Here is a 19,931-nt window from a genome sequence, read left to right as displayed (position 1 = left end):
CTAGAACTCTCGTTCAACTTTTGCTTTTAATTGGTGGCTTTATACTCTAAAGGGAAATGAATGACCAGAAACCACAAATGGGGAGGAAACAGCTGTATTGGTGGGCAGTGCAGCTGAAGAAGGAGTAAGTGAGGAGAGCACGCTGGGAATTTCTACATTGGAGAAAAAGGAAGTGATTCTGATATGGGAACAGAGCAAGGGAATTCAGAAAAGCAAGGAAGGAGGACAGAAGAGTGCCACGTATTATTACACGGACCATATAAGATTCGTTCCTCCTTAGAGACTAACTTCTCTTCCACCTATTAATGCAAGCCGCCATTTCCTTGCTGCATATTCTTATCCTCGATGCGAGTAGTGACTATACTTGAGTCTTCGTAACACTTCCCAGAATTCTGTTTTTCACACTGTCGTGTTTTTGCAGGTATTTATTGAGAGATGGGAGAGTTCACTATTCTGATACTCGAGTAGGACAATTGAGTCGCGAACTCATCCTGGATAAAGTGCTACATAGCTCAATGCTGAATATCAGTAGGGTCACCTTCCAGGGACCCCTTGGGAAACTATGCACCGATTCCATCTCCTAGTCCACCCTTCAAAGCCATTTTGGAACTCTTGTTCTGGAATGGCCATCAGAGCTGTTGTCATATTACCCTTCATGTCCTGAGTGTTATCAAAATGTCTTCCTTTCAATATTTTCTTTATCTTTGGGTAAAGAAAGAAGTCACTGGGGGCCAGATGAAGTGGGTAGGGAGGGTGTTCCAATACAGTTATTTGTTGACTGGCTAAAAACTCCCTGACAGATAGTCCCATGTGAGCTGGTGCATTGTCCTTACTCAAGAGCCATGAATTGTTTGGGAAAAGCTCAAATCGTCTAACTTTGTCACACAGCCTTTTCAGCACCTCTAAATAGTAAAGTTGGTTAACTGTTTGTCCAGTTGGTACACGTTCATAATGAATAGGCCACTGATGTCGAAGAAAGGTTAGCAACATTGTTGCAATAAATTTACATATTTAATTGTCTGACCTTCGCATAGCTGTATTTAAAAATCAGAAAACAGTTACCATATTTAAGCCTTAACACTGTAAACATGTTTGAAGATGTTTTAGTTTGTTTCATGTTCACAATAACTCTAGGAATATTTCCACCTTATTTTACATGTGAGGTAGGTGATGCTCAAAGAGTTCTAAATTCTCCAGGATCACACCTAATTGCTGGCAGAATATGGTTCAATACTGAATCCTATCTTGCGTATTTCACGCGATTGAAAAGTTCATCTTTTAAAATTCCTTTCAGAAAAAGGCCGACCTCCCAAGATAAGAAGGAATTCTGCCAACAGACTGCCTTGTGACTCAGAAATCCAAGCCTTCCTAAGGTGTCCAACCTGTTGGTCCTCTTCTAGAAAACCCTGACGAATACTCTGGGAAGCCAAGTGTTCCCAATCGCTGTGCATCTTCTGAATCACTCCATCCTCCAGAGGGGAGAACAGAACCGCACAGGACAGAAATATGTTGAAATTTAACTACGGCCCTAGCCAATCCCAAGTTGGAAAGCAGCAAATCCGAACCTTGAGCGTGTTACCTCAGGAAAAGACGGCTGAGCCCTCCACAGTCGCAGGCGCTCCCTGCTCCCTTAGCAATGACACATACTTCCTGGTGAAATACCTCAGGGAAGATATTATGCTCATCATAGAAATTCCTCTCAACATATACCACATTGATATATTTGAATAAACAAAATGTCACTAGCTCGCAGGAACAATAACACTATTCTTCACAATCCTTAGCTTATATCGGGCTGCACCATTTTGCTACATATGCAGAGGTTTTCCCACTGAGTGAAAGAGATTTCAAGTTCGTTTTTCAAGATGACAATGAGAACATTTCTCTATTCCATGATAGTTGGAGTCTGATAATAGGAGTAAATCTGTGAAACTAATGTTGTGCTATTGACAGTTGTATGATCAATGTTTCAAGAGATTTTCCTGATTAGCACTGAGGTCCATTCCCGGATTGGCAGCTCTACCTGCCCCCAGAGTCCTGTAGTGTGTGGAAGGGGTGATTCACAGGGAAGCTCTGGTCTGCACAGTAGGTTGTAGGCAGGGAACACACCTTTCTCTGTCCCTTTAACTGCACAGTCCAAACAGTCCGCCAGCCTGGAACCAGAGACTCACACTCTTTCTCTTTGTAATAGACACAGGGTAAGGCAACAGGCAGATCATGATGGCATTAGAACGTATCGTTACCAAGAAGTAGTCGTGTTTCGTAGCATGAAGGGACGTCCCCAGGAAGTGGTAGCATCTGCCTAGATCAGAAGCCTGCCCCCCAGGCTGGGTCTCAGCACTTGTTCCACTGGGTCACCAGGGAGCTGTTTCTCCTGAGAGGAGTTTTCTTTGCCCTCCCACAGGCTGGATCCACTTTCTGTTTTCTGCTTGCTACAGCTACTACTGCATCACACTCAACGCATTAAGGAAAGCCTCTCATGAAGACGTTTCTGCAAAACCTCGCAATGTGATGCCCTTATGCTTTTTACTTGTAATGTTCTGCTCTTTAGGGAAATTTTTAAGCTGAAACCACAATGGAACAGAAAGCAGTTGTGTGAATGGGCTGAGAGGTAAAGGGTGAATGACAAAGGGCTGAGTGGCTTTCTACCCTGGAGAGGAAGGAAAGTGTTGTGCTATGGGGGTGTATCCTGGAATGTGCCAGACGCTAGAGGCATTACCTATCCTGCTGCTCTGCCCGTTAGCTAGATATTTATTTCCCTCTCTCAGATATGAGTACAAGCCACCATTTCATCCCTGAAAAAATAAGACACTTCTGTGAAATGAGGAACGACCATTTTTCAGCCTTCTCCAGAATTCATGACAGAATTCTGTTTTTTTCGGCTGCCTCTTTTTAGATCAGTTACTGAAAAGTAGGATACAGGTCCTAAGAATTTGATAGAAAGAGACACGTTATATAAGTATATGCTGGGGAGAGAATTCATTTTTTTCCCTTCTGCTCAATACAGCTTTGAACGTAACATGAATTTTGACCACTGCTTTTAGGTTCCTTTCCCCACAAGAATCAAAGAAACAAGAGAGCAGGAACCTTATTCGTTCTGTTCACCTCTGTATTCTGAGGGTAAAACTCAACCTGATATAGAGACAGTCAACAATTACCTAAAATTTGAATATAATGTGATGGGTAAATGATTTGTGCGATCCATTCTTTAAACCAAGTTGCACAGTCAGGCTTGGTGTTTCTTTTAAAAATAAACTAATACGAGAAGTTTACTATGGTAAAATTGTAATAAACAAAAAAGTCACAAATGTAAAGAACTAAATAGAAAGAACATATTGTATTTTATCACCACAGTGTAAAGATGCATGTGCGTGACACTGTATGAAAAAAATTATTACAAATAAATGAATATTAAAATAGATACACAGATCCATCAGCATGGGCATCTGTAAGTGACGAGTGCCTGTAAAGTTGAACATCATGTTACCTAAAACTCCTGAAAGTCTTTGACAAATTGATTGCACTTATGTCATGATTACAACACAAGATAACAGACAGTCTTTGCCATGACAAATACGAGGAAGTGTTATATTATTACTCCGTGAGAATCATCTCCATGGGGAACCAGGTGTCGTGCCTCATTCCTTCATCTTCCCCACGAGTTCATTGGTAAGAGAAGGATCTCCTGATTTCTGCTCTGACAATCTCCCAGGCACAAGGGCTGTATTTCTTCCCTTGCAGAGAGAGGGTGATTCTCTGGAAGTATTTCCTCAGGGCCAGAAGGGAGTCCTCATTCACCATGGGCGTCCCTTCCACACCCACCTCCTGCATCAGACTGGCTTCCAGGTCATTCACATGCTGATAAAGCCCAGCCAGAACTTGTCCAGGAGGGTCTTGTCCCAAGCAGCGAAGGAGCCCTGTATTCTGAAGAGGTCGAAGGTCTGCTGGGTCATCGCCTGGATGACAGAGATGGCTTGAGCCTTCTGTAACTGGTTGCCACCAAACTCCTCCCGGGGGAATCCAAAGTCATGTCTGTCCTTCAGGCAGGAGAAAGAGGACATTCTCCTCATTTGTGCCATGAGCACCAAGGCCCTCCTGTTAAGCAGCCTGTGGTTGTGAGGCAGGTCACAGCCCAGAGAGCAGCGGGAGTGGCAGCTGAGCACCAGCAGGGCCATCAGGAAGGAGAAGGGCAGGGCCATTGGGGGCTGTCAGATGCTGCTGGCCTGGCTGAGCCCGGGGCCTGCACACCTTGTCTCCAGGCTCTGAAGCCCTTCCTTTGTTGCATGCGTCTCATGTAGGGGACATAATGAATTTCCAATTTCTGAATGTCCCCTTTCTACTTCTGCTTTTGTTTTCCTTGATGCACTTTCTACATGGCTTAGATCAGTGCCATGCAAACTTATATTTTCATATTACTCCTTGCCCAAAGAGTCTTCCAGATGTTTTCGTTAGTGGATCCCCCAGGAAAACTTAACACAGTTGTACGATATACATGTATGTACTGCATGTGTATCTGTGCTTCACATATATGAAAAGAAAGTGTAAAATTTAATCCAAATATTCTGTGAAGGATTAAGATTGAATAGTAAACATTTCAAGCTGCAAGTTAAATTTAAAAGCTATTGATGTTTCCTTTAACGTAATTCAAGTTAATTTAACTTTTTAACTAAGTTTCCAGACTGACTTTTAACGCAATATATTTACTCATATATATAGTAACATATCCCACCTCGTGTTCAAATAAAAATGTATGTCATACGTCAAACTAATATCAATGTGTAGGTGGAACTTAGAATCACTCGAAACGACTAAACACCATTGAAAACTTAAATTAGTTATCTAACATTTATTTTTTGGTACTTAACTTTAAATTTTACTCCATATCAGAAAGTAATTTTTAACTTCAGTGGTTGCTAAATATTCATCTATCTTGTCAACGTTTTTTGGTTTAGTTTTGACATAATTATTGATGATATGAATAACTTTAGTAGAACTAAGTAATAAAATATAAACTGTTTGCATTTGAGCGTCAAAAACCACGTCACCCTGAGGCTCAAACATGAGGAACATCCACAAGACAGCCAGTGGCAGCTGGTAAGTAAGCAGAAGCCACCTCTCACAATATGACTCTGAAATCAAGCCAATGATGGAGGGAAAGTCCTCCAATGAGCCACCAAGTCACCAGAGGTTTGGAGCACTGATCTTGCATGCATTTTGCCTGTCTTCATTGAACCAAGGATTCTCATGTGATACACGAGAAAAACGGATACTAAGGAATAAGATTTTGTTGCATAGACTCGGGCTTTGCAGAGCAACAAGCCATTGTCATAGCTAAGATTTCTATAGTGACCTACTATGGTCTCATGATTATGTTCCCATAAAATTTAAATGTGGAAGTCTGAACCCCTGAAGCGATCATGTAATGTGATGAGGAAATTTGGAAATAATTAGGGCCTGAGGGAGGAGCCTCGTGAATGGTATTAGTGCCCTCATAAAAGAGGCCTGCGCTAGATCCCTCCCTCTCCTGCCATGTGAGGATACAGGAGAACTCGGCATTATGTCCCCAGGAAGCAGGCTGTCCTCCTAAGCCAACCATGATGACACCCTCATGTACATTTCAGCCTGTAGAACTCTGAGCAAGAAATGTCTGCCCTTCACAAGCTACGGACTCCATACTCTTCTATTAAAGTAACCTGAATGGACTAAGACATACCCGACCTAATTTCTTCTCAGAAAACATCCCCGGGGTCTGTAAAGTACCTCAAAAGAGAGAAATCATTTTACTCAACCTTGGCATCTAGTGCAGTCCCTATTATTTCAGGAGCACAGTCAATATTCATGAAGAGAATAATGAAGGTAACAACGGGAGAAAGAATAATCCACTAGATAGACATGAATTGAGTGAACTAGAGAACTAAATACTTTGCAAATTCCTCATGGTTCTCTGAAGGACGTTGTAATTAAATATTGTATGAGGCAGTAATTTAAAAGATTGTTGGGTCTGGGAGATATTTACTTCAGGTTTGTATCTTCAATATTTAGACTATCAGGATGAGAATCATAGGCCTCGTCATAAAAAGAAGACTCACGCTCTGCGTTTATTTCAGGGATCCTCGAGAACCTTCAAGGAGCTACCTGATCAGACTTTCCTCGTCTCCCCCGGGTAATAAGGAAACAACTTGCACTTTACACTGTGTTCTGAGACCTCGTCTACACACTTGTGGCCGTTCTTTAACTTTAGCTTGTGCCTTGAGAATCAACCTGAATGCTTCTTTCACAGGATCAGTGATGCTGTGAGCTGTAACTAGTGACCTCCATGCTATGTCCCCCAGAGTTTAATTTGTAGAATCAGACTTGCAGTTGTATTGATAATGTTCGTGCAGCACATTGGTAAAAATAACATCTGGGGTATTTTTTGACCTACAAGAGCATTAAGACAGATCGCATAAAAATGAACAGTGGTCGTATACACTGAACTTGTCTGCTCTCCCAGTTAGTCCCCAGAGTAGAGTCTGTTTCTGAACTTATTGCACTTAGACGTCCCATGAGAATAAATTCAGAACAACTGTGGTGAGTGTAACTCATATTGCCCTGTAGAGTCCTGGCCCTTGAAAACACCCCATGTGATCTGCCATAATTTTCCCTTTACAGCTGAGTGGTATAGACTTGAGTACCAGAGACAAATGTGGCATAACATGTTGAATATGGCAAAGTCACACAATAGAAAGTACCCATGACATTGAATCACTGCAGAACAACCAACCAGAGAGTCCTCTGTTGAGGAATGATTGCACTGTGTTCTTTTACAAAGGAAAGGTAAGTCTTTATAATGATCAATGTATGAATGGTTTTCTGTTTATCACTTAGAACAGCTACCATTAACTTAACTGACAAATGTGTTTAACAAAATACTATCCTGATGAACCTTCCCATAAAAAGAATGGACTTTACACTTTGGACAGCAAATGTTATCCTGAACCCCCGAGCCCCGAAAAAATCACCCTTAAACAGGTTATCCAAATTATATCATAAAATTATTTATTTGAAAAGGTAGTTCTTTTCCCTATCTATAATTTTGTAGCATCATGATGAAAACTGATTTTCTTAAATAAGGCCCTGGTTTTGGTTTCAGGAATTTCTCAGCCGGTGCCGAAAAGTGAATTGTGATTGTTCGGGGGTTTAGCAAACAGCGTCATCTAATAGAGATTTACAAATATAAGTTTCTTCTTTGTTTGTGGACTTTGCTTGAGGGTTGTTACACAAGAGAAAGGCGCAGTTGAATTTCACTTCTGACAACCTCCCCAGCACAGGAGCTGTATTTCTTTTTCTTCAGATACTTCAGGATTACGCGGAAGTAATTCCGGATACGAATTCCCAAATGGTCGGGACAAACCAGAGTTTGTTCTTTAGTCTGCCCCAGCTCTTCCAGACTGTCATCAAGGCCAGAGAGCAGTTTGGCGAGGAGCGTGTGGTCCCAAGCTGCAGGGCTCTTGTCTGTATTGAACAGGTTGAAGGTCTGCTGAAGCATCCGGAGGCACAAACAAGTGATTTGTGTCTTCTGCATTTGGGTGATGTTCCCAGTTTCCCAAGGAAATCGGAAGTCGATTCTGTCGTTCAGGCATAAGTGAGGGGGGATGCTTTCCAGCTGTCCCATAAGACTGAAGATTTCCCATTTTTCTAGGATGTGGCTGCAAGACAGGTCCCCGCCAAGAGAAAAAGCCCGGATGGAGCCCAGCATCACTCCCGCCACTAGCCACCAACAGATCTGGGCCATTGAGAATTGGACGCTTCGCTAGACGCCCTGCAGGGGGCGCGCGGGCACCGCTCCACAGCGCGAAGGTTCCTTCGAGGGTTTACTGAGAAGCGTGCTTCTCGAGCTGGCCGCAAGAGGGCGCGCGAACGCAGACTTGGCAGCCTCTCTGCGATTCGGGTAGCGGAGAGAAAAGTCCAGGGCCTCGTTGAGGAACAAACTCGGCGCTGCTTTAATAGTGTAGGAAAGAAAACTTCCTTTCCGCGGCCCGGACGGTTGAAGACCGAGCTTTGCCGTGGCCGCGCCGGGGACACATTGCTTAGGGACGGAGAACAGAAACGCGCGTTTACTGCACTTTCCCCCAGTTTTGTGCTTTCCTTTCGCACAGAAACCCTAGCGAGGCCACTTTCACAAAGAATCCGTTTACGGAGAGATTTGAGGCTCGGAATCGGAACATGCTGAGTCGTTTTTACGGCTTCGGGACAGTGTCTGTGCGAGATGCCGACAGATTCAGAGACAGAGGAACACGGAAACCATGGGATGTGACAGGACAGAGTTGGGGACGCCATCGGAGTGAGTCGGGGCGCGGCCGCCCCGGGGGCCCGAGCCCGGGAAGAATGTGCGCCCCCGGGTCAGGCTTTGTGACTTTCCTGGTGACTTTTCAACGTTACAGCGTTACAGGTGCTGGGGTAAAGTACTGAAAAAATGAAAAGTTGGAACATTAAATCCGCGTTTTACCAAAATATTGAACTATTTTAACATTAAGTAAAAATATCAAAGGTAAAATGTGGAAAATATTTTTCACATTTCAGCTTAAAAGAGCATTTAATTAAACTTTTTAAAAGGTAAAGAACCTTTACTATTGAAAAAAAAGACAAACGTAATATTTACAGAATATTTTTTAACACTCACACTATTGAGACAGTGTTTTCCTTCACTTCATTGAAACTGTATTTTACGTACATAGAAAGAAGAATTGAAGATAATTTTACTTTCTTGGCTTTAGGGGAAGTGAACTCATTGCTATTTTCAAGACGACTTCTTTACTTGTTTTCGTGTTTGACAATTTCTGGTGACTCCGTGACGATTTTAAATAATGTTTATTTAATATGACATTAGTGAATCGGCTTTCATAGGACTCCACCTTGACAACACTGTTCAAAAGGAAAGTTAAGAGTTGTGTGAAAGCAGTGGAGGACAGTTTAATTTTCTTTCGACAGAATGAAGAGAACTATGTGAATTAACGCTCGGTGCTCAGAATTTTAGCAACTGCATGGAACTTACCAAAATTTTACTTGTATGTGGCCCCCTTCCTCTGTAAGACTCTCAGGGCTTTGCAATACAAGGTCATTTCTTGTCTTTTAAATGTTGATATTTTGTTCGTCATGGACATTTCAGCATTAATTTTCATTTTTTAGCATTGAATGAAAATAATATTTATCTTCATTCCTTAGATTTGATGCCTTCTCAACTTCCGTGTCTGGGGAACGTAATCACTTTACGCCACTATTAATCCAGGAGATAGCTTTTGATTTAGAGTGTTGTGCTCTTCAGTGGCTGAAAATCTCAGAATGTCTCATTTCCCATCATCCTCTCCACCGCATCCCGTTTTAATTCTTTTACCATTTTCCTGGTCTTTGCAACCTTTTAATTTAATCTGTGCCTTAACATAATATCACCAGAGGTATTCTGAATCTGCGGATGAGGGAAGGGATTATTTAGCTCATTTATAGGATTCGTAGCACAGCCATTTGTTTTTTTTTGTTTGTCTTTGACAACTTTTCTCCATTCTGGTTTTCTGCAGAGGGTTTCAAGTGTGCTGTAAGATTTCCCTCAATTAATGTGCCAGGCACTGATCTAAGGGTGGAAACTAGGGCCTGTTCCTTCAAAGTCCTACATACAAGCCCCTCTCCTAGAGTTTCCATTGGGGAACCTCACCACGCACACCCCCGAGAATGTTAAAAGAACTGCAATCAAAGCTTCTCTTGGCTGGGCTGAACATGGACTATACGATTATCATATGTGACCTTTATACTAAGGCAGCTATCACTCCCTATGATCAGATTCTCAGCCTGTAATTTGCACATATTTCGTTTAATCTTTACAATTTCCTATGTGACCACTAGTAAAGTTGTCTCGGTGTCCGAAGAGCGGAAATGACAATATGATGTCATTTCAATTCAGGAGCCACAGATTTTGAAGAAAGTGAAGCTTTCAGCTGACTTCCAGTCCCTCGTCTTCATCAGTTCTCTTTGCTCTGAGCTGCACTGAGCATGCTCGGACTTCATTCATCCTAATTGAGCCTTTAATGTCTGTCCTCCCTGCTCCCTGGAGAACAGTCAGCATCCCTGTCTCACTTTCCCGGAATCCACATTGCCAAGCACATTGTCGCCTCTGTGCAGTCAACACCTCGTGGGTGACAGAACGAAGAGCACTGTATGAATTAACCCTTAGTGTTAACCCTTGATCTGTGCTGATCGCACAAAACTACCTTGGGGGAGGGAATCGTGGTATCCTTCAAGTCCACGCAATTTCACATACTATAGATTTCTTGCGTGATCTTAATTGTCAAAAAAAGTGTGTATAAACCTTGTGTTGCTTTCTCATTGTAACGGGGAAGGATATTTTTGACCAAAACAACACTTACTTTAAACGCTTTCATCACTCGCATGGTGTCCCAGAGAATATTGATCCATGGCTTTATGTCAGGTTGAAAGCATATAACCTAATTCAATCAAGCACGTGGGGTTAGGGAGATACAGGGTTTACCAATCCAGTAGGCTTCACAATATTTTAAACTTTTGTGATGGTGAATTTTCTGTGTCATTTTGATCGGACTACGGGGTGTCCAGATATTTCGTCAATCGGTCTCAGTGTGTGCGAGGGTGGTTTGAGATGAGATTAACATTTCAGTAGATGGACTGAGGAAAGCGGATCACCCTTCCTGACCTGAGTGGCCCTCATCTAACCGTCTGAAGGCCTGAATAGGCCAAAGGGCTGACCCTCGAGTGTCAAAACGACAAAATATCATTCAGCTGCAATGGAACTGGAGTCTAAGGCTTATAGCAAAGGGAATGATGAAGGGCCAGTAGAAGGAAACAAGGAAAGATAGAGCCGATTACTCTGGCGGGGACTTAAAGGAGAGTGATTCTAGGCGGAGGCCAGCCGTCAACTGTGCAAAACCATCCACGTGATTTCTCTGTCATTTTTCCTCCCAGATGTAATCAGTTTGGGGACAGGAGGGGAAATCATGCCAACAGACTCACTGGAGACCAATTTGAAACAACACCACCAAATTCCTCATTCCCTAATTCTATCTGCACAATAATGGATATTAGTCCTTTTCAATATTCAGCTTTTCACACTGGATATAATTAACGAAATGAATGAAAGTAAATAAAATTATACACATATGTATGTATGTGTAGATGTTTATGTATACACATCTATGTCTACATATATATACGTATATTCTCATGGACATGATATATATACCATATGTGTATCTTCTTCAAAACCCCATTTAGAAAGGATCATAATATTTGAAAGATGTTTAGGAATCAAAGACAGACACAGAAGAAGTGCAGAATTGGTAAGACTTTCTCCTGCTGCTAAACTCGTCCACGCAGAAGAAGTAGTAGAGAAGAGGAAGATAAAGGACAAAAATGTATTAATATATCATTACGATCTTCCCCACCCACAATTTATAGAGAGCAAACTAAAGCATTGGCGAGGTCAACTGAGGCAAAGATTCAAGAAATCCTTCCGAATTGTCGTCTCTCCTCGCTACGTGAACAATTCACACACACACACACACACACACACAGACAAACACACACACACACACACACACACACACACACACACAATCCCTGGGGAACTATGTCAAGTACAACACTGTGTAGGCTTCAGTAACACCTCCGGAATTCTACCACTATTCTTACACGTCAATGAAAAAGCCTCTGCTTGTCAGTCGGCAACATTAGAATTCTCTAACAGTTCAGAAAATATATCTGAACTCTGACTACTTGGAAGAACTGCCAATATCATCATTCCATTGATAATGACAATATTTTCCAATCAGTCAGACAGAATCACATATTTGGAATGAATTGATGAAGCTGGAAGTTTACTGTTCACACTGATATTTAAACCATCAACTAGAACATTTCCTGTTAATGAAAACACCAAAGCAGTAGCACGCCCATTTTGCACAGCTCTAGCCCACAGTGTGGATAAGGCTAGTTAGTAGCAGGCTGGAGCAGGAAATGCAGTTTTATTCCTTCTCTCTTTAGAGCGGCCCACTGTGCAGAAAAGCCGTGCCCTGCCTGAAGCAGCACACTTTTTCTTTTTGTAATGATGTAAGCTACAACAGTGTGGTATTCAAGTATGATGTCACATCTTGACCCAGACAGCCTGTTGTTCATTTCGGAAGTGGATCTCCGGGAAGGACTAAGATTGGGGATTGGAAGAAAAGGCTGCCCTCCTACATTCGATCTGGCCATGTCCCAGGTGGCCAGCGGAGGGCGCAGTTCCTACGTGAGGACTTTATTAGCCCACGCAGTGAACTGAGCTCAGTTGATCCTTTGACTTTCAGCACCAAGTTCATCATTGTAACCATAGCATTGAGTCAGGACCCCCAAATAGTCATCAGAACGCTCATGGAAACAAAACTGCCTACAACGATTTTGAAAAACAGCTCCTTTACAATTTTTGTCCTTTGTGGCTTTCTACTCTAAGGAGAAACCTTGAACCTAGAAACCACAAGGGAACCAGAGCACTTGTGAGGGAGGGTAGCAGGGAGGAGGGAGTGAAGCGACTGTATAAGGGACTGACTGCATTCAGTAAAGCAGGACAGGGGGTGGGTGGGAGGAAGACACCAGGTGCAGGGACCGGCCAGTCAACACCACTCATCTTTCCACCTCATTCTGGATGACTCCTCTCACGTGTTTCTACGCACCTCTCTTTACTGAGTGAGTGTAAATCAGTTGCACCTCTGACATGGGTACTGAACGTTTTCCATGTTTTCCAGAACTCTTCTCAATTCCACAGCATTCCGGCTTTGGCAGGCATTTTATGACAAGTGGTAGAACTGTTCCATAGGACTTCACAACAACTGTTCTATAGGACAAAATCTATTTTGAAATAGATTTACATACAAAAATAAGATTCACGATCTCAGAATTTTAAAAACTCAACAAGGTTTCTTTCATAAGTAATTAATACAAACTAAATGCAAAATAAACATGGAAATGTAAACATGTTTTGTAAATTTTAATACAATGTAAAAATGAGCATGTAATTACATATGGTTTTTAAATATTATAAATATGATAGACTCTGGAAAAAAGGGAATAAATACAGAAATAAATTAAATAAATAAATAAGTAAACAAACAAACATACAACTAAGCATGACAACAGTCACCTCTTCGGGGCTGATGACACTGGAGCTGAATTTTTTAACACAGTCTACCTTAATGCTCTGACAAAATATTTGCTGAATTAAATACAATCAATTCTGTGACTGAAGCAGAAAGAAGAGCCCTTTGAAATGACCAAACACATGTGCAAGGATGATGTGGCACAGTCATCGGTGAGAATCAGTTCAAGGTGAGCCCAGGTCTCCATCCTTCTTTCTTAACCCTTCTTGCAAGCTTGTTGATGAAGCTTAGGAACTCATGATTTCGTCTCTGACAACCTCCCAGGCACAGTCACTGTATTTCTTCTGTTTCAGGTAGAGACGAATGCCCAAGAAGTACCTCTTCACGGCCAGTGTAGGGTCCTTCCCAGCGGCAGATTCTGCCTGTCCCACGTCCTGCACCAAACAGGGTTCCAGGTCTTCCAGCTGCCGATGGAGTCCAGTGAGGAGCTGGTGCAGCAGGGTCGTGTTCCAGGCAGCAGAGTGCTCTGTGAGGAAGACTCTGGAGGTCTGCACGAGCATCTCGTAAAGGACAGAGATGGCCTGGGTCCTCTGGACCTTGCTGCCATTCACCGCCTGCTGGGGGAATCTGAAGTCTTTTCTGTCATCCAGGCACAGGGAAAGGGAGATTCTCCGCATTTGATCCAGGAGCACGACGTTCTCATTGCTGACCAGATCATGGTTCAGAGTCAGGTTGCAGCCCAGAGACCCACCGTGGCCATGGCTCAATACCACCAGGGCCGAAAGGAGAGAGAGCATGAGGGCCATGGAGAAACGTGGGTGCTGCTGGCCTGGCTCAGCTGAGCGTCGGATGAACCTTGGCCTCTAGGTCCTCTGATGACAATCTTTCGGAGCATGGCCATTATATAGGGAACACAATCATTTTCATTTTCTAAACATTTCACCACACTTTCACTTCCTTTATTTTGTTTTCATTCATGTCTTCTCCATTTACTCTAAGAAAATATCAGTCTACACTATTAATTTTGTCATAGAAGTTGAAGTTTCCCGGTAAAATCCAAATGTGCCCATGGAAATGGATACTGATCAATCAATTGAGAAACGTCTTGTCCAGAAGTCAGAACTGTGAGTAGCTATGCAAATGCACAAACATATGCACATATCATGTACATTTTTAATACATAAATATTGCTCTTCTCCTCATTGGAAACAAAATTTGACCTTGAATCTGGGCAACATTTTTACCTCCTTACTTTATCTGCAGAGGGAGACAGGCTCCCTCAGCCCCGTGGCTTTGTGTATTTTGTTAGGTACTTACCACACCGTGTATAGGAAATAAGCTCTTCAGCACCCAGGACTGCGATTTGTTACTATTTTATTCACAGCAGAGGATGGTGATCATTAGTGAGTAAGTTTCTGGGATGTTTCTCTTCCTGTTAGAACACATTCATGCAGGTCCATGTGGTTACACTTCACTGGGGCCACAAGGTCACAACTAACAGAGACGTTGCCCTTTCTTTCTACCATTTTGTAACAGGTCCATAGGGCTCCTCAGGTCGTGCCAATACTTGCAGCATGAATCCTGGTTCTTCCTGGTGCATGTAGGTTGGCGATTCTAATACCAAGATAATTTTCTTTTCCCAGGAGCACCTCACTCACAAGGGAGGTATCACCTCTAGAAATCCTTTCCCTCTGAAGTGACAGAGAGTCCCCAACCCAAACTCTCCTGACTCACTTCCTAAAGGCAGGCTGACCACATCCTGAGGATTTTAGGATTCCCCTGCTGTGGAGAGATTGTGTCTTTGTTGGCAAAATAATGAATTTTCTAGGAAGCTGGCCCTTCCCACTGGATGTGCTAAGGACCCTTGTTCTCACTGGTGACCTCCTGACCCATGTCCCCAGGTATCAAGACTGAAACCAGTCCTCAGTGCTGATACCAAAGTTTATTTTTTTTCTAAGTAAGTGGAGGAAATAGTTATCCAATTGTAATCATTTCACCTTTAGTAGGGAAATAATTTTTTTTTCCAGTACAGCTTGATTGTTCAACTTGTTTATTTAAATGATTGATCCCTTGTTATGCTCAAAATACCTCTTGATAAAAGATTTTATTACAAATTTTAGTACCTTTAATTATTCAGTCTGCATGAGTCTGTTGACCTTCTTTCTTTTCCCTTATTTCTGTCTCACGCTGAGACAACAGGGCAGTGAGGCCCAGGCGTTAAGTCAGGGAGAAACAACCTTCTTTTCTTTATTTTTTCATAATTTTTTCATTTAAAATTGTTTTAACTCTTTTTTCCCGTAGTGGTTTATGGGGTATGTTTTGTCATGCCAGTCCTCCATTACAATCTACTTCATCCTGAGGTTAATGCAAACAAAAAGAAATAGAAGAAAGGCAAAAGGCTGCACCATTTTTCTCTACAATTTTCAAGGCTTCAGAGTTTTTGTTTCTCATTTCAACTTTTGTAGAAAGCAAAACTCGACATGTGTGGGCATAAAGAAAACAAATAAGCTCTGAATGTCATGAAAATGAATTAAGGGAAGTGACTTTTCCACTATCAAAATGGAAAAGTGTAAATTAGCAAAATTTGATGCAACAAATTTGGTAGGGACTATCAAAGAGGGGAAGGATAAATGCCAATATTGAATTACACAGAAGCAGAAAAATGGCTGCTCTTGCCAGATGCTCAAACAAGAACAACTTCTATGCTCTTCTCCTGGGTCAACTGAACTGCCCTCACCTCGCAAGACCAAGTCATCTGACTGGTCTTCTATTTAATCCACAGGAGATAAACTTGGAGGAGGGAAGGCAGGAATCACACCAATCCGCTCAATAGAAACTGACAACCAGAACCCCAGTTGCTAGAACACTACCCCTTTCTGCCAGAATAGTTGATATTAGCCTTGCCTGAGCACTCTACCTAGTTGATAAATCCACTCAAAACAATGAGAAGATTACTCTGAGAAACACAGAATTAAAAGAAAGGAAAATGATGATTCCATAAGATTCTGCTGTTACTCTGGATAATAATAATAATAATCGTGATATTAAAAATGATAACATTTGGGGTTGGCCCGGTGGCTCAGGCGGTTGGAGCTCCGTGCTCCTAATGCCGAAGGCTGCCGGTTCGATTCCCACATGGGCCAGTGGGCTCTCAACCACAAGGTTGCCAGTTGGACTCCTCAACTCCTGCAACGGATGGTGGGCTCCACCCCCTACAACTAAGATTGAACACGGCACCTTGAGCTAAGTTGACGCTGAGCTCCCACATGACTCAGTTGGTTGGAGCACATCCTCTCAACCACAAGGTTGCCAGTTCGACTCCCACAAGGGATGGTGGGCTGTGCCCCCTGCAACTAACAATGGCAACTGGACCTGGAGCTGAACTGCACCATCCACAACTACAATTGAAAGGACAACTTGACTTGGAAAAAATCCTGGAAGTACACACTGTTCCCCAATAAAGTCCTGTTCCCCTTCCCCAATAAAATCTTTTTTAAAAAATGATAACATTAAATGTTTTTGAAGATCACAAACAATGACTCAATCTTTCTGACACACCTATTTATATTACTACTCATTCATAAAACTATTTGGAGAGAATTAGAAATTTGGAGAGATGAACTACAGGCATATCTCATTTTATTGTGCTTCACAGATGTATTTTTTTGCAAAGTTGAAGGCAAGGCCCTCCACCAGCAAAATGATTGACTCAATTTACTGAAATACTTGCTTTATTGAGGTGGTTTGGAACTGAACCTACAATATCTCCTAGGTCTGCCTGTTTTCGAAATGTACCAAAAACCTTAGGGATAGTTGAGATCATGGCTTGTCTAAGAGGGCCTATTAAAAGAAAGAAAAGATGGAAATGACACAGAACTTAAGACCAAAGAGAGGCTAGGAGATTAAATCAGTATAGCAGAGAGAGCGAAATGTTCAGGGATTCTGAAGTCCACCTCAAATGGCAAAGGATTGCTATTATTTTTTAGGATAATAGAGGGTTTGGTATAAGGAAATTGAACTGACTCACTTTAAGTACTAATGAAAAGTAGACAAATACCTTTTAAATAGTCATAAGGGAATACATTTTTCTGCCAACTGAAAAAAAAATCCAAAATTTCTTCAGTTAAATATATTGAAATAATTTTTTTAATCCATTAACTGCTGACTCTGGACATTATTATTTTGGACTCTTGGTTTTTCTTGTGAGTTTGTGAATAAACAAAAAGCACCAAAAACTTTCCATTCTAAAAGTAACCCAGCATATAGGCTCTGACTTTTCTTCTTCAGGACCTCTTTGGTTCTACAGTAGACCTCTGCAGGCCAGCCAGTGGTTCTCATTCCCAAAGACGATAATTGTTTCTCACCAGCCGCTTAAGACTTCCTGTTGTCTACAGATGGAGTCCAATGAAGACTTTCTTCTTCTCACTATCTTTGCAACCAACGGTTTTGATGTAAGCGCTGAAGAGACCTTACGTGTGAGCAAGATGGAGGAGCATTATGCACTTCCTAGACAGAAGCAGTGAATGCTTTTAAAGGGCTACTTACCAAGGAGAGTCTCGCTTGAACCCCAAACTCGGCCACATTGCTTAGTTTAGTTGTCTTTAATTTTCTAGCCTCATCTTATTTGAAAAATCAAAATAAAACTTCAGGCTGAAGTAAGCATACCATTAAAATCCCCATTAATATAAAATGATAGAAGTATTATTTGTATTGGAAATAAAGATTAGGTAAATAACTTTAGGTCTACAAAGTTCAATCAGCCAGAGATGAGGTCTCCAAGAAAGTTCCTGGAAAGAGGAGAGGATCCAGATGGGAATCATGGAATAAAGGCAAACGAAAGATTCATCATCAAAAAAACCGACCAGAAATTCCACTTTAATGCAAATAACATCTCTGAAATACTTAAGAATACAGATGTCCTATGTAATAGAAGCATGAGGACAGGGAGAAAGACTTTGTTTGATAGGATAGCATTTCTTAAACTTTTGGATCATTTTACACTATGAACAATTATTGAGGACCTGGTAAGTTTTCATTTATGTGAATAGTATCTGTCAATATTTCCCACACAATACATGTAAACTGAGAAACTTTTTTAAAAAATTTTTTATTGGGGAATATTGGGGAACAGTGTGTTTCTCGAGGGCCCATCAGCTCCATGTCATTGTCCTTCAGTCTAGTTGTGGAGGGTGCAGCTCAGCTCCAAGTCCAGTCACTGTTTTCAATCTTAGTTGCAGGGGGCACAGCCCACCATCCCATGTGGGAACTGAACCAGCAACCTTGTTGTTAAGAGCTCTTGCTCTAACCAACTGAGACATCCGGCCACCCCCTGAGAAACTTTTAATACATAACATTATACACACATGCATTCTATGAACTGTTAGTGTGATGACATTATCACATATCAGTTGACATCTGGAAAAATACACCAGACAATTATGGGAGAATGAGAGGGAAAAAGACAACATCTTAATAATATAATAAAAATATTTTGACGTTGTGGACTCACAGAAAGTGTCTCAAGAGTCCCCAAACCACTTTGAGAAACACAACTATTGGAAAATGGAAGTAATGTTTACATTTAAATGAGTACTGAACTTACCTATGTAAATTGTGATGGTGTGTCTATTATTGATACCAAAAGAGTTCAAAGCAGGTAAAGTGTAATGATTTTAAAAATAAACTAAAAACATTACCATTGACCTTTTACCTAGTCCCAACCTCATTAATTTTGTGCATAGTAAAGAGCTAGGAGTGAGTTATTTTAATACTGTTAAGTAATACACTAACATAGATGATTTTCCCACATTTTGACCCATGTCATCTATTTTTCTTAGGGGTAAGCTTTAGCAAGATGTCGTTTATTTTATTTATTTATTTTTTTAGCTGTATAAACTCTTTATTAACAGACAAGGCCTATAGATTTATTTCTTCTTAGACACACCCACAGTGCAGCCTTGGTGGCTGGTGGTCTTGGTGTGTTGGCCTCGAACACAAAGTCCCCAGAAGTGGCTCAGCCCTCTGTGGGCCTGAATTTTCTTCAGTCACTGCAGGTCTTCATGGAACTTGTTGTCCAGACCATTGGCCAGGACCTGGCTGTATTTTCCATCCTTCACATCCTTCTGTCTGTTCAAGAACCAGTCTGGAATCTTGTACCAGCATGGATTCTGCATAATGGTGATCCCACGTTCCACCTCCTCCTCAGCGCGCTCTCCTGCTCTCTTGGTGAGATCGATGTCTGCGTGCTTCAACACCACATGAGCATACCTTTGCCCCACACCCTTAATTGCAGTGATGACAAAGGCTATTTTCCTCCACCCATCGATACTGGTGTTGAGTTCTCGTAAAACGTGCTGCTGGAACTTCTCAGGGATCACTAGAGACATGGCAGAGCTGTGAAAGCCTCCTGTGAAAGAGCAACAAGATGTCATTTTGATTTTGGAAACAATTACCAAAGTCTGAAATAAAAACTCTTGGCTCAGACATTGGCCTGCCCAACATCTATGACCCACACAGGGACACATAAAGCTTTTTCCGCTGGCACCAGACTCTGCACGCACAGTCTGAGTGGCAAAGGCCCTCATGCCTGGGCTGTCACCTCACTGTCCAGGAGTCTGGATAGCTGTCTAGGTTTGTTGTCCTAGAGCTATCAGTGCAGGATAAGGTTACCTTACTTCCAACAGAATCCACAGAAAGCTGAGCATGTGGTGACCATCTTAACACACTTCATGAGGTTTCCTGGTATGTATGACAAGAAATTAATTTTTTTTGTTTGTTTCTATGTTTCCTAATTTGGTT

At 41.8% G+C, this 19,931-nt stretch overlaps 2 protein-coding genes and 2 pseudogenes across 2 annotated transcripts; all 4 read right to left on the bottom strand.

Annotated features, from left to right (window-relative positions):
- Positions 1 to 3,663: 3,663 nt before the first annotated feature.
- LOC141571262 (interferon alpha-5-like) lies at positions 3,664 to 4,301 on the bottom strand (annotated as a pseudogene).
- Positions 4,302 to 6,826: 2,525 nt separating this feature from the next.
- On the bottom strand, positions 6,827 to 7,874 carry LOC148755020 (interferon omega-1-like). The gene has a single exon (XM_088792685.1). The coding sequence runs from the start codon at positions 7,772 to 7,774 to the stop codon at positions 7,256 to 7,258; it is 519 nt and encodes a 172-aa protein (XP_088648811.1). The 5' UTR covers positions 7,775 to 7,874; the 3' UTR covers positions 6,827 to 7,255.
- Positions 7,875 to 13,295: 5,421 nt separating this feature from the next.
- On the bottom strand, positions 13,296 to 13,939 carry LOC109457453 (interferon omega-1-like). Its single transcript, XM_074330329.2, has one exon. It carries the CDS (start codon positions 13,937 to 13,939, stop codon positions 13,421 to 13,423), a length of 519 nt encoding a protein of 172 aa, XP_074186430.2. The 3' UTR covers positions 13,296 to 13,420.
- Positions 13,940 to 19,057: 5,118 nt separating this feature from the next.
- On the bottom strand, positions 19,058 to 19,519 carry LOC109439667 (small ribosomal subunit protein uS13 pseudogene; annotated as a pseudogene).
- Positions 19,520 to 19,931: the final 412 nt, after the last annotated feature.

This window comes from Rhinolophus sinicus, chromosome 16 (assembly GCF_057876585.1).
Source record: "Rhinolophus sinicus isolate RSI-liver-muscle chromosome 16, RSI-T2T, whole genome shotgun sequence".
Lineage (NCBI taxonomy): Eukaryota > Metazoa > Chordata > Mammalia > Chiroptera > Rhinolophidae > Rhinolophus > Rhinolophus sinicus.
Note: the sequence above shows the minus strand (reverse complement) of the source record. Positions and strands in the feature narration are given on the sequence as shown.

Bases quoted from the DNA above. Each gene is read 5' to 3' on its own strand.
- LOC148755020 (XM_088792685.1), bottom strand. From the start codon at position 7,774: ATGGCCCAGATCTGTTGGTGGCTAGTGGCGGGAGTGATGCTGGGCTCC.
- LOC109457453 (XM_074330329.2), bottom strand. From the start codon at position 13,939: ATGGCCCTCATGCTCTCTCTCCTTTCGGCCCTGGTGGTATTGAGCCAT.